The 13,466-nt window shown below is 36.3% G+C and overlaps 1 protein-coding gene across 5 annotated transcripts in view; it reads left to right on the top strand.

Annotated features, from left to right (window-relative positions):
- The window catches only part of CPLANE1 (ciliogenesis and planar polarity effector complex subunit 1), a 146,528-nt gene that overhangs the window by 113,831 nt on the left and 19,231 nt on the right, over nt 1-13,466 (top strand). For all 5 annotated transcript variants that reach the window (XR_007127438.1, XM_047729906.1, XM_047729904.1 and 2 more), the window contains 4 exons: nt 4,935-5,019; nt 9,593-9,757; nt 12,006-12,036; nt 12,619-12,750. Coding sequence is in view for 4 of the 5 variants with exons in the window: in XM_047729906.1 (XP_047585862.1) it covers nt 4,935-5,019; nt 9,593-9,757; nt 12,006-12,036; nt 12,619-12,750 (413 nt within the window). In the remaining variant the exon portion in view is untranslated. The remainder of the gene's footprint in view (nt 1-4,934; nt 5,020-9,592; nt 9,758-12,005; nt 12,037-12,618; nt 12,751-13,466) is intronic.

Genomic DNA, 13,466 nt, shown 5'->3' with positions numbered 1-13,466 from the left:
GGGGTAGCAATTCTCATAGCAGACAAATTAGATTTTAAGCTAAAGACTATAGTTAGAAATACAGAAGGGCACCAAATCATTCTTAAAGGGTCTATCCAACAAGAAGATCTAACAATTGTAAATATCTATGCCCCCAACATGGGAGCAGTCAACTATATAAGCCAAATGTTAAGCAAAATAAAGGGGACATATTGATAATAATATGTTAATAGTGGGAAACCTCAGCACTCCACTCTCAGCAATAGATCATCTAAGCAGAAAATCAGCAAAGGAACAAGAGCTTTGAATGACACTCTGGACCAGGTGGATCTCATAAATATATACAGAACATTACACCCTAAAACAACAGAATACTCATTCTTCTCAAGTGTGCATATAATTTTCTCCAGAAGAGAGCACATACTAGATCACGAATCAGGTCTCAACTGATACCAAAAGACTGAGATTATTCCCTGCATATTCTCAGACCACAGTGCTTTGAAACTGGAACTCAATCACAAGAAAAAGTTTGGAAGAAATTCATACATTTGGAAGCTGAAGACCATTCTGCTCAAGAATGTTTGAGTCACCCAGGAAATCAGAGAAGAACTAAACAATTCATGGAAACCAATGAGAATGAAAATGCATCGGTCCAAAACCTATGGGATTCGGCAAAGGATTTCCCCCTAAGGGGGAAATACATAGCCATCCAAGCCTCACTCAAAAGAGTAGAAAAATCCTGAATACATAAACTATCTTTACACCTTGAAAGACCTGGAGAATCAACAACAAATTAAGTCTAACCCATACAAGAGAAGGGAAATAATCAAGAATAGAGCAGAGATCAATGAATTAGAAACCAGAAATACAGTAGAACCAACACATCAATGAAACTAGAAGCTGGTTCTTTGAAAGTATTAATAAGGTCATTAAACCACTGGCCAGACTCATCCAAAAGAAAAGAGAAAGGACCCAAATTAATAAAATTATGAATGAATGGGGGAGAGATAATGACTAACACCAAGGAAATAGAGACAATTATCAGAAATTATTTTCAACAGCTATATGCCAATAAATTAAGCAACCTGGAAGAAATGGATGCATTCCTGGAAATAAAAGATTTCCATTCCTGCAAAACAAGATCAATAACTAGCAACGAGATTGAAGCAGTGATCAAAAACCTCCCAAAAAACAAGAGTCCAGGACCTGATGGATTCCCTGGGGAATTCTCCCAAACATTCAAAAAAGAAAAAAATACCTATTCTCCTGAAGCTGTTTCAAAAAATAGAAACAGAAGGAAAACTTCCAGACTTTCTTTGAGGCCAGCATTACCTTGATCCCAAAACCAGGCAAAGACCTCATCAAAAAGGAGAATTTCAGAACAATATCCCTAATGAATATGGATGCCAAAATTCTCAACAAGATCCTAACTAACAGGATCTAGCACTACATTAGAAGGATTGTCCACCACGACCAGGTGGGTTTATCCCTGGGATGCGAGGGTGGTTTAACATTTGCAAATCAATCAGTGTGATAGAACACATTAATAAGAGGATACAGAAGAACCATATGGTCCTCTAAATTGATGCAGAAAAAGCATTTGACAAAATACAGCATCCTTTCTGATTAAAACTCTTCAGAGTATAAGGATGGGGGAACATTCCTCAATTTCATAAAATCCATTTATGAAAAACCCACAGCGAATATCATTCTCAGTGGGGAAAAGCTGACAGCCTTTCCCTTAAGATCAGGAACACGACAAGGATGCCCACTCTCACCACTTTTGTTCAACATAGTACTGGAAGTCCTAGCAACAGCAATAAGACAACAAAAAGAAATCAAAGGTATTCAAATTGGCAAAGAAGACGTCAAACTTTCTTTCTTTGCAGACAACATGACACTTTATGTGGAAAACCCAAAAGACTCCACCCCCAAATTATTGGAACAGCAATTCAGTACTGTGGCAGGATACAAAATCAATGCACAGAAATCATTTGCCTTCTTATCCATTAATAATGTAAGTGTAGAAAGAGAAATTAGGGAATCAGTTCCATTTACAATAGCACCCAAAATCATAAGATACCTTGGAATAAACCTAAGCAAAGAGGTAAAGGAACTATACTCTAGGAACTAGTATACTCTAGGAACTAGTGAAAAAAATTGAAGAAGACATGAAATGATGGAAAAACTTTTCATGCTCATGGATCAGAAGAATAAACATTGTATACTGTCTATGCTGCCCAGAGCAATCTGTACTTTCAGTGCCATCCCAGTCACCAACAGCATTTTTCAAAGTGCTGGAACAAATAATTCTAAAATTTGTATGGAACCAGAAAAGACCCCAAATAGTGAAGGAAATGTTGAAATAGAAAAAGCTAGGAGCATCATGTTGCCTGATTTCAAGCTCTATTACAAAGCTGTGATTACCAAGACATCATGGTAGTGGCACAAAAATAGGCACATAGACTAGTGTAACAGAGTAGAGAGCCCAGATATGGACCTGCAACTCTATGGTCAAGTAATCTTTGACAAAGCAGGAAAAAATATCCAATGGAAAAAAGTATCTTTAATAAATGGCACTGGGAAAATTGGACAGCTATATGCAGAAGAATGAAGCTCAACCATTCTCTCACACCATACACAAAGATAAACTGAAAATGGGTGAAAGACCTCAATATGAGACAGGAATCCATCAGAATCCTGGAGGAGAACACAGGCAGTAACCTCTTCAATGTCAGCCGCAGCAACTTCTTTCAAGACATGTCCTGAAAGGCAAGGGAAACAAAAGTGAAAATGAACTTTTGGGACTTCATCAAGATTAAAAGCTTCTGTACAGCAAAGGAAACAGTCAACAAAACAGAGGCAACCCACAGAATGGAAGAAGATATTTGCAAATGACACTACAGACAAAGGGCTGATGTCCAAGGTCTAAATAGAACACCTCAAAAACTCAATACCCAAAAAAGAATTAAGTCAAAAAATGGGCAAAAGACATGAACAGACAATTCCTCAAAGAAGACATACATATGGCTAACAGACACATGAAAAAATGTTCATCGTCATTAGCCATCGTGGAAATTCAAATTGAAACCATTGAGATACAACTTTACACAAGTTAGAATGCCAAAAATCTACAAGAAACAGCAAATATTGGAGAGGCTCTGGAGAAAGGGGAACTCTCTTACACTGTTGGTGGGAATGCACATTGGTATAGCCATTTTGGAAAACAGTGTGCAGCTTCCTCATAAAATTAAAAATAGAGCTACCCTATGACCCAGCAATTGCACTACTGAATATTTACCTCAACGATACAACGGTACAGATGTAGTGAAAAGAAGGGCCATATGCACCCCAGTGTTTATAGCAGCAATGTCCATAATAGTCAGACTGTGGGAAGAGCTGAAATGCCCTTCAACAGATGAATAGATAAAGAAGATGTGGTCCATATATACAATGGAATATTACTCAGTCATCAGAAAGGATGAATACCCAACTTTTGCATCAACATGGATGGGACTGGAGGAGAATAGTCTAGGTACAATAAGTCAAGCAGAGAATGTCAGTTATCATATGGTTTCACTTCTTTGTGGAATATAAAGAACAGCATGGAGGACATTAGGAGAAGGAAAGGAAAAATGAAGGGGGGATAATCAGAGGAGGAGATGAACCATGAGAGACTATGGGCTCTGGGAAACAAACTTAGGGTTTTAGAGGGTGGGAGGTTAGGGGGATGAGTGAGCCTGGTGATGGATATTAAGGAGGGCATGTATTGCGTGGAGCACTGGGTGTAAATCATGGAACGCTACATCAAAAAATAATGATGTACTGTATGGTGACTAACATAACATAATTTAAAAAAAAAAAAGGAATTTCCACACATCTGTATCCATTAGCTAAAAGGACAGCTGTGCATGTTGTGATCTTTTTCAAAAATATACACGCCAGCCCTGCTGAATCTGGGGTGGTAGGCTGGGGACAGAGGAGGAGCCAGTGGCTTGGCAGCGGGGAATGTGTAGATCACACACATACATTTTGAAAAAGTTCCTAAAAGTTCTGTTACAGCTCCCCTCTCACCCAAGCCTTTTAATACTGGAGGATAGGGACCTTGCCTTTTGCTTGGTAACATGGCAGGCATTCAATACATGCTTATTTAATGGTTATCTTTGCTCTCTTGGTTTTAGATTCTGAGAGTAATAAGATCCCATTTATATAATAAAGACTTATCACCTGAACAGTTACTAATAATAGTATGCAAGCCTAGGAGACTATTTCAAAGGAAGAGTTCTCAAAGGAAGGTTGATCAAACTCTATAAGTATTTAGTCTGCTAAGGTGACTACTTTGAAGGAACTAACACTGATTTCAATGAAAGATTTTGGGATATTGTTTTACAATGTTCTCATCCTGTTATAATGCACACATAAATACAAAGATTTTGGCTTATTTATTTTAATTAAGAGAACAGACTTTAAGCCTGGAAGAAATAAAGGAATAATTGTGGACAAGCGCTGACTAGGGGCTTTGAAGACCTCAGTTCAAATCCATGTTCTGCCACTAAGAAAGTCACTGAATTTCTCTGGGTTGTGTTCTCTCATTTATAAAATGAAAGGTTTTGTCTAAATGGTAGCTAATGATCCTTCCCAATCTAAACTTACATGATGTTGTTTTCCTTAGGATGCCTAAAAAGATTAAATCATTTAGATTACAAATAAGTTAAAATTTAGATTAAATTTAAATTAAATCTAAATTAAAATTTAGATTACAAATAAGTTAAAATTCCCTTCTCTTCATCCATCCCCGCATTTAGCTCTTACTGGATTTAGTCACATTTCTTTCATTGTCACCCAAATATTTAAAAGGTACATTACCCTAATATTTAAAAGGTTATTTAACAATATTGTGAAATTATCAAACTATGAAATTTTTAAGTTATTTTGTTGTGTGTGTTTTTCTGTAGGTCGAACCTAAAGATCACATTGAATTGTCTTCTAGTCCTGAATCTGAAAAAACATTAGCTTCAAAAGCCATTGGCATTTCTGAAGGTGTGTGTGTTACAGGTGGGGGTGGGATGGTGGGGGAGTGGAGGGGGGAGTGTTGGTAGAGGGGACTGAAGCCTTGCTTTGAAAGAATAAGCATTGGCCTTTGAGAGCTACAGAACTAGGAATAGTTTTCATTCGTGAGCTGAAGCCCATAGTCCCTTGTTAGATTGGGATTATTCATGTGATAATGTGATTGGCTCTCACCCAGGCCATTCCCCGACCCCCACCCCACCCCAGAATCCAATGCCCAGCCTCCTAGAGTGGGGCACTGCCCACCACGCACTTGCTGAGGGCTGCACAGAGCTTGGTGCTGAGGTTGCTGTTTGCCCCTGGTCAACTGCGGAACTGGAATTTGAGGCTCTGGTTAAATGGCCAGGCAGTGGTGAAATAGAATATGTTTTTATTTCTTACTGAAAGAATGAAATTAGGGTAGTTACTTAAAATTTCTACTGTGCCTATAGTTGTTTATCTCTACATTCTCTTTAATTCAGTCTTGTCAGCAACTTAATGCAGTTTTCTATTTTTTTTTTTTTTAAACAGACTTTGGTTTGATTCTGTCATTTAATTTTCTTTTTCATAAATTTCTACCCCTTAGCTCTATTATTTCTTCAGTTTTTGAGGGCTTAAACTGTTGACTTTTTCCTAACTTCATTCTTTTTTTCTAATATATGTATTTGAAGCTAAACATGTTCCTGCAGGGACACAGACAAGAGTGTTGATATGCACCATGTTTTGGTGTTGTTTTGATCTAGTTTGTAATTTGTATTAAGATGTTTTCTTTCGCTCATGAAAGGGATTTTTAACTTCTCAATATTATGCGGTTTCGACTATATTTTTAACTTACTCTCATTTTCGTTGCATTTTGATTAGATGAGTGTATGATAATAGCAACTCTTAGATGTTTGTTAAAATTTCCTTTGTGGGGGTGCCTGGGTGTCTCAGTAGTGAAGCATCTGCCTTTGGCTCAGGACATGATCCCAGGGTCCTGGAATCGAGCCCCGCATCGGGCTCCCTGCTCAGCAGGAAGCCTGCTTCTCCTTCTCCCACTCTCCCTGCTTGTGTTCTCTCTCTCACTGTGTTTGTCTCTGCCAAAGAAAGAAAATCTTAAAAACAAAAATTTCCTTTGTGCCCTGGGATGTGTAGTTTTTGTAAATGTTTACTTGAGAAGAATATGAATTTTCTGTAGCTTTGTATAGTCTGTATGTGGGTGTGTGTGCATGCATATGCGTGTGTGTCTGTATGTTCAGTCAAGCTTTAGATTGTCTCTGTATACATATATATGTTTAATCAAGCTTTTAAATTGTCCACATTTTCTATGTTTCTGGTATTTTAGTCTCTTTTTCCCCTTGCAGTTTATTTGTTGAAGAAACATAGATGTTTGTTGTGAAAATGCTTTTCAGAGTCTAGATTTTGCTAATTGAATCTTTATGGGGTCATTTAACATATTTTACTCTCTCCTGTATTTTCTGTAAGGTACTCCTTTATTTTCAAGCTGAGTGATTATGTTGTTGTAATTGTGTTAAGCATGTTAACTAGATTTCATTTTTAAAAATAATTAATTTGTGTGTCTTCATCATCAAATGTAAGTATGGATATTGTGATTACTGATATATTTGTGCTTATTTCTATAATCTCATTTTGTGCTTCCTATTTACTATGTATTTTTTTCTTTACTTTTTGAGCTTCTTTCTTTCCTTCTGTTGGATTGAGTTTTCTGTATTCTCTCTTTTCCTCTCTATTGGTTCAGAAATTACACATTCTATTTTTAACCTCTTAGTGATTATTTTTGAATGTTGAACATTCATAATTGAATTAAAATTTAAGACAAATATATTTACCTCCTAAACAATATAAGGACTTTAGAGCTTTTTTTTTTTTTAAGGAATTTGTTTATTTGACAGAGAGCAAGAAAGGGAATACAAGCAGGGGGAATGGGAGTGGGAGAAGCAGTCTTCCCGCCGAGCAGGGAGCCCGATGCGGGGCTTGATCCCAGGACCCTGAGACCCCAAAGGCAGATGCTTAACGACTGACCCACCCATGCACCCTGACTTTAGAGCCTTTTTTTTTTTTAAGATTTTATTTATTTATTTGACAGAAACAGAGATCACAAGTAGGCAGAGAGGCAGGCAGAGAGGAAGAAGCAGGCTTCCCGCCAAGCAGAGAGCCTGATGCGGGGCTCGATCCCAGGACCCCAAGATCATGATCTGAGTCGAAGACAGAGGCTTTAACCCACTGAGCCACCCAGGAGCCCCTGACTTTAGAGCTTTTAACACTGATTTGCTCCCCCTTATCTTCCCTGATACTGTTTTCTAGTATTTTAGATCTTTGTTTTTAACCCTCCCATTTTGTCTCCCATGTCTTCCAGTTTCTTTGCCTTCAGTTGGTTCTTTTTAAAAAATTTGTAACTCAAATAATGTAAATATGTGAACTATAACTGTATAAAACCAAAACACAAGTTTTATGAAATAATACTTATTGCGTGAGATGCTCTCTGACAAAATTTTCTATTCTCTGATTTTATTGCTCACAATTGCTTTTTGTATTTGCTTTCTTGAGAATTGCTTCCTTCTTCCTTCCTTCAATAGTTCTTCCATCTAGAACATGTGAGTGGTAAATTCTCCTAGTCTTTGAAAATATCTTTAATTTTATTACAATTTGTGAGTGATGGCTTACAGATGAGCACAGAATTCTAAGTTGATGTTCATTTTCCCTCAGCATTTTAAGGATAATATTCCATTATTTACGGACATCTCTAATTGCCATGTTTATTCTACCTATGTGCGGTCTGTCCAGTTACTGTTTTTATCTCTGATTGCTTTTAAAGTTCTCTTACTTTGTATTTTTGATACAAGTGTGTCTCAGTTTAAACATTTTTATGTATTTTTTAAGAGCTTTTTTTTTTTTTTTTCAGTGAGGGGAGGGGCAGAGGAAAAGGGAGAGAATCCTGGTGCTGGTCTTGATTTAACAATCCTGAAGTCATGAACTGAGTCAAAATTAGGAGTCAAACACTCAACTGGTTGAGTCACCCAGGGGTCCTCAGTGTATATACTTTTAAAATTTATTCTAAATGAGAGTCGGAATGATTATTTAATTTGCAGGTTTAATGTTGGTTATTTTTCATCCATTTTCTTTTGGAGTATTGCTTCCTCCTCTTTCTTTCTGTTCTGTTTTCTAAAACACCTATTAGAACTATGTTGGACCTTCTCACTTTATTCCCTTTCTCTTAACTATTAATTACCACCTTTTTATCTCTCAATGATGTACTTAGGGTGATGTCCTCAGATCTCGACAACATAATTTTCTCTTCTATATCTTTGTTACAGGATTTAATTTTTTAAAATATATTATCAGTATCTAGAAGTTTTATTTCTTTTTCAAATTTGTTTGCTGGATGTACTGTCCTGTTCTTTTTTTTTTTTTTTTTTAAGATTTTATTTATTTGACAGAGAGAGAGAGATCACAAGTAGACAGAGAGGCAGGCAGAAAGAGAGGGAGAAGCAGGCTCCCCACTGAGCAGAAAGCCCGATGCGTGGCTCAATCCCAGGACCCTGAGATCATGACATGAGCCGAAGGCAGAGGCTTAACCCACTGAGCCACCCAGGCGCCCCTGAGCTGTTCTTTTATTATGGTTTCTCTATCTTCTTTTATCTGCTTAATGATTTTAGTAGTATTTTATGCCCTTTCAGATTGTTTTACTTCATGCGTGTATATTCTCAATTATCAGATCTGCATACAGCTCTCTTTTATGGTGGTTTCTTTGTGCAATCTGTTTTTTTTTTTTGTTTTTTGTTTTTTGTTTTTTTAATCATGAACTTATCTTTAGGGGAGTTGTGCTCAGTTGTATATACTCGCCTTTGATATGGTTTTATATTTGCTTCTTGAGATCCACTGAAGTAGAAAAATTTGGGGGGCAAATTTTTATATACATTTTTGGCTTGTAGTTGCTATTAGTACATAGATAGTATAAATTCAGATCCCATTCCTGATTGTGGCACAACAGAGGTTTTGATTTCTCAACTGACTTATTTTTTCCCCATCTGTTATTCAGGCAGATAGAAAACTTTTTTGCTGGTTCTCCAATTTTCTTATTCTCGTTTTATGGACAGAGCTATCCTTCAGTGCTCTAGGCCATATGAAGTTAGCTCAGTTCTCTCCACTGCAGATAACAGAAAATTTATCTCCTTTTTGTATGGACTATCCCAGCATCATTGCCCATATATTGCCCAGCTTTGATTCCTTTTTCTTTTCTGGGACTGGGGGATTTCTTTATTTACAAGGCTTGGTTGCATATTAATCTATTTTTTTTAATTTAACATTTCTTCTGTGTTTTTATAACAGAGCATGAGACTGTCTAACTCATCCACCATGTTTTCTGAAATTGATAGTAAATTTAATAGTTTTACTATGAGGGAGATTAAATTTTAAATCTATTAAATTATATTCCATTATAGGATAGAAAGTTTTCAAAATAATATATTGTAAACTTCTGATACATCTTGTGCCATGTGAAAGTGTTAACTGTTGTATCTTTTTTTCCCATTTGCTTTTCTTCCTCAACCATTTTACTTTGGATTAGTACATTTCCTGACTCATATGAATAAGGATGCTCAATGTGGCAAAGAGGAGACTTCAGAAGCTGAATTTTCAGTGACAGAAACTCATTCTAGTCAGAAAACTTGTGTGTTTCCTTCTGCTGACTCAGCTCTTAGCCTTTTCAGTGACCAGAATACAACTTCTCCTGGTACTGTTCATTTTTTTCATTTACACTCTTGTTTTCCCGTATACTGTTACTGAAGAGTATTTTATTTGGAACACAGTTGTGGAAGATTTGTGAAGCCATTTTGCAATATTTATAAATTTCAAGGGAGGGAAGTTAAAAACTGTGCCATTTGCTTGAAGAACTATGTTGTCTTATCATCTTCCTAAGATCTATTGTAAGCCTGTATCGTTATCTCTAATAAGATGTATGATTACATCTCCTAAGTTATTTATTAATGTTAAATATAGAGAAACTAGATTTACTATTCTATCTGATTTTTATAAAACTTGAGAAATTCAGACTCAGCCAATATTGAGAACCTGGAGTTTTAATTATGAAACCAAATAACGGCTGTAGTTTCTGGAGACTGCCATGTTCCAGATAAGGCTGCTTTACGTGCATTGACCCTGATGTGAGCCTAGCCTGCAAAGGGGATGCCATTAATATCTCAGTTGTACAGTTGAGAATTTTGAGACTTAGACAAGTTTAGTGCCACTTTTCATTCTATTTCATTTGGAGTTGGCAATTAAAAGTGCACTTTTTAGTCCTAACAAACACATTTTGTCATATGAATAATAGGTCATACTAAATACAATACATGGGCTACTGACAGTGGCTTTGAAATATTTTTTCTCTCTCAGCTATTGATGGTCAAAAATGATGAATTTTTAAGTGTTTATAGTATGTTTTATTGTCATTATTAAAGTAGCATAAGCAGTCAGAACCCTCTACAACCTCTTTAACCTCATCCATCAGCTCTCCGCCATAAGAGTCAAGCAAAAGCTTGACTGAGAACTGAGATTGAGAACAGGAGACTGAGAAAAAGATGACTGAGAACCTACAGGAATCAAACAGGTTCTCAGCTAGGTGCTTTAGGTACTGCACTCAATCTCCACAACTCTATGAAGTGGAAATGATCAACCCCATAGGATGACGACCAAAATACAATTGGAATCTAGGAAGAACTTAGAGAAAAAAAATTATAGGACTTAAAGCGAGCTTCTTAACAGTTTTTCTTTTAATAACCACTATGCTGGGGCGCCTGGGTGGCTCAGTGGATTAAGCCTCTGCCTTTGGCTCAGATCATGATCTCAGGGTCCTGGGATCGAGCCCTACATCGGGCTCTCTGCTCAGCAGGGAGCCTGCTTCCCCCCCTTTCTCTGCCTGCCTCTCTGCCTACTTGTGATCTCTCTCTCTGTCAAATAAATGAATAAAATCTTAAAAAGAAAACCACTATGCCATTTTTAAAAAAGCATTTTTTTACTGCTTATGCTACTTTAATAATCTTTAAAAAATAGTTAAATTGAGTTAATTGCTATTAAAACCTCACAAATGCCCCAACCCTGAAAACAAAGATATGTAAAATCCTTGATTTGAGGATTAATAAATTAAACAAAATAACATGTGCTTAGGAAAGCAAAATTGGTATTAAAAACATGTGGATATATAAGTCTTGGGTCAGGGTGGATTCATCTAATGAGATCTTAACAAGGAAATGTTTTTGAGAAGAGGTGTCAGAACACTTTCCCCCATAGTAACTCAATTCTCCTTGAGGATTAAGTGTATCAAAAATTGAGTAGATTAGGTGTTTTGCTTTAAAGACATGTAGTTAATATTGGACAAGGTTTAAAAATTATTCTTTTGGGTCCTGTTCTTCCAAGTTATGGCTTCTTCGAATGAAATTAGCTATTTTCCTAAATGTATTACTTTTAGATCATCAGAACATTTTTTGTTTTGTTGTTGTTGTTTCAGTAAATTGCACTTCAGTATTTATGTTTATTTATTTTTTAAAATTCTATTTTATTTATTTGGCAGAGACAGCGAGAGAGGAAACACGAGTATGGGGAGTGGGAGCGGGAGAAGCAGGCCCCAGGACCCGGGGATCCTTGGGACCCTTAAGCATCCCAGGCGGATGCTTAAGGACTGAGCCACCCAGGCGCCCCACACTTTAGTATTTTAAACTGTGTACTAAGCAAAGAAGGACTGTACTTCCTAAAGTATTCAGAGTATTCTGGATAGAAAAGTAATCATCTGAAAATGCAGAGTATACACTATCAAATAGCACATTTAAGAGGAGAATAAATAAATTACACATATATATCTTTAAACCTATTTGGAGGCTTAAAATATTTTAATTTCTGGTTATATAATTTCTAAAGAGGTTAATAGATGACAGTAGAAAAAAATATTGACCCAAAATTTTTATTAATAATGTGTCTTTTCTTTTAAGGTGTGAATAACAGTGATGAGTTATTTGAGAGGTAAGTATCTTCAGAATAATTCACAGGTTTACTTAAGATTGGGTATAAACTGTGTGTTTCGGAAATTCTGTTATTCATGTGTATGTGAGCTTCTACACTACATATTTTTTCATGGACTGAAAGGAATATAATTCTCATTGGGAATGGGGTGTTTTAAGAAGCTGAGGATTGCTTTATTATATCCTTTATAGTTTTGACCTCTAGATTTTTTTTTTTTTAATTTTTATTTTTTCAGCAAAACTCAGCATAGGTAATTAGAACGCAGTAGACTGCGCTTGCTGCATCCTTTACTGTGTGTGTATTCAGCAAGCAGGACAGGTAGAGGTTATCTCCTGAGCCATAGGTTCACTTTTTTAAGAGCACAAAAGAAGTCATCAATGACTGATGATTAGACTTTTGCTGAGGATTCCTGGAAAGTAGAAGGAACATTAGATTTGTGTTTATTATTTTTGTGTTCATTTATGCTCTTAGAGGACATAGCTTTACATGTTCATTTTTTAAACTTTACATGTTCATTTTTTATTAATGTAATTAAACTGTAGATACTAACTAATATTTCTCAAATTGGATTTGAAAATGAAGCGTTTCAGTAGATCCACTCCAGCTGACTGGGTTAACTGATATTGGAGACATCATTGAGGACCTTATAGCAAAAGACGGAGTTTCCAGGGAGGAGCTCGGTTTAACAGAACAACAAGCTAAGAGTATCTGCAGGTAATCTTTGAATAAATCATTTTTTTTTTTTTAAGATTTTTTTTTTTTTTTTTTTTTTGACAGAGAGAGACAAGTAGAAGGAGAGGAAGGCAGAGAGAGAGAGAGAGAGGGAAGCAGGCTTCTTGCTGAGCAGAGAGCCCGATGCGGGACTCGATCCCAGGACCCTGAGATCATGACCCAAGCCGAAGGCAGCGGCTTAACCCACTGAGCCACCCAGGCGCCCCTGAATAAATCATTTTTAACTCATTTAAAATGCTTATGGTTCAGGAATATTAAAAATTGACCATAATTTAATGTGATTTTTATGAAACAAACACAAAACTTCATTTTTTTCTTCATAAATACTTTTTGTGATGTTTATGTGTCATTGCTCCCTTTCCCCAACCTTAGTCAGACTGGTGTATTTAATACAGCAGCACATCTATATCCTGGGAGTTTTCCCAAGGTCTCATCACTTTATTTTTATTTTTGTTGTCATTATTATTTATACATATATATATCTTTTCATGTGTCTGTTGTCTGTTTGGATGTCTTCTTTGGAGAAATGTCTGTTCATGTCTTCTGCCAACCTTTAAATTGGATTATTTGGGGGTTTTTTTGGTGTCGAGTTGTGTAAATTCTTTATGTATTTTGGATACTAACCCTTTATCAGACATGTCATTTGCAAATATGTTCTCCCATTTGGTAGGTCATCTTTTAGTTTTGTTGATTGTTCC

Source organism: Lutra lutra, chromosome 5 (genome assembly GCF_902655055.1).
Source record: "Lutra lutra chromosome 5, mLutLut1.2, whole genome shotgun sequence".
Classification (NCBI taxonomy): Eukaryota; Metazoa; Chordata; class Mammalia; order Carnivora; family Mustelidae; genus Lutra; species Lutra lutra.
Note: the sequence above shows the minus strand (reverse complement) of the source record. Positions and strands in the feature narration are given on the sequence as shown.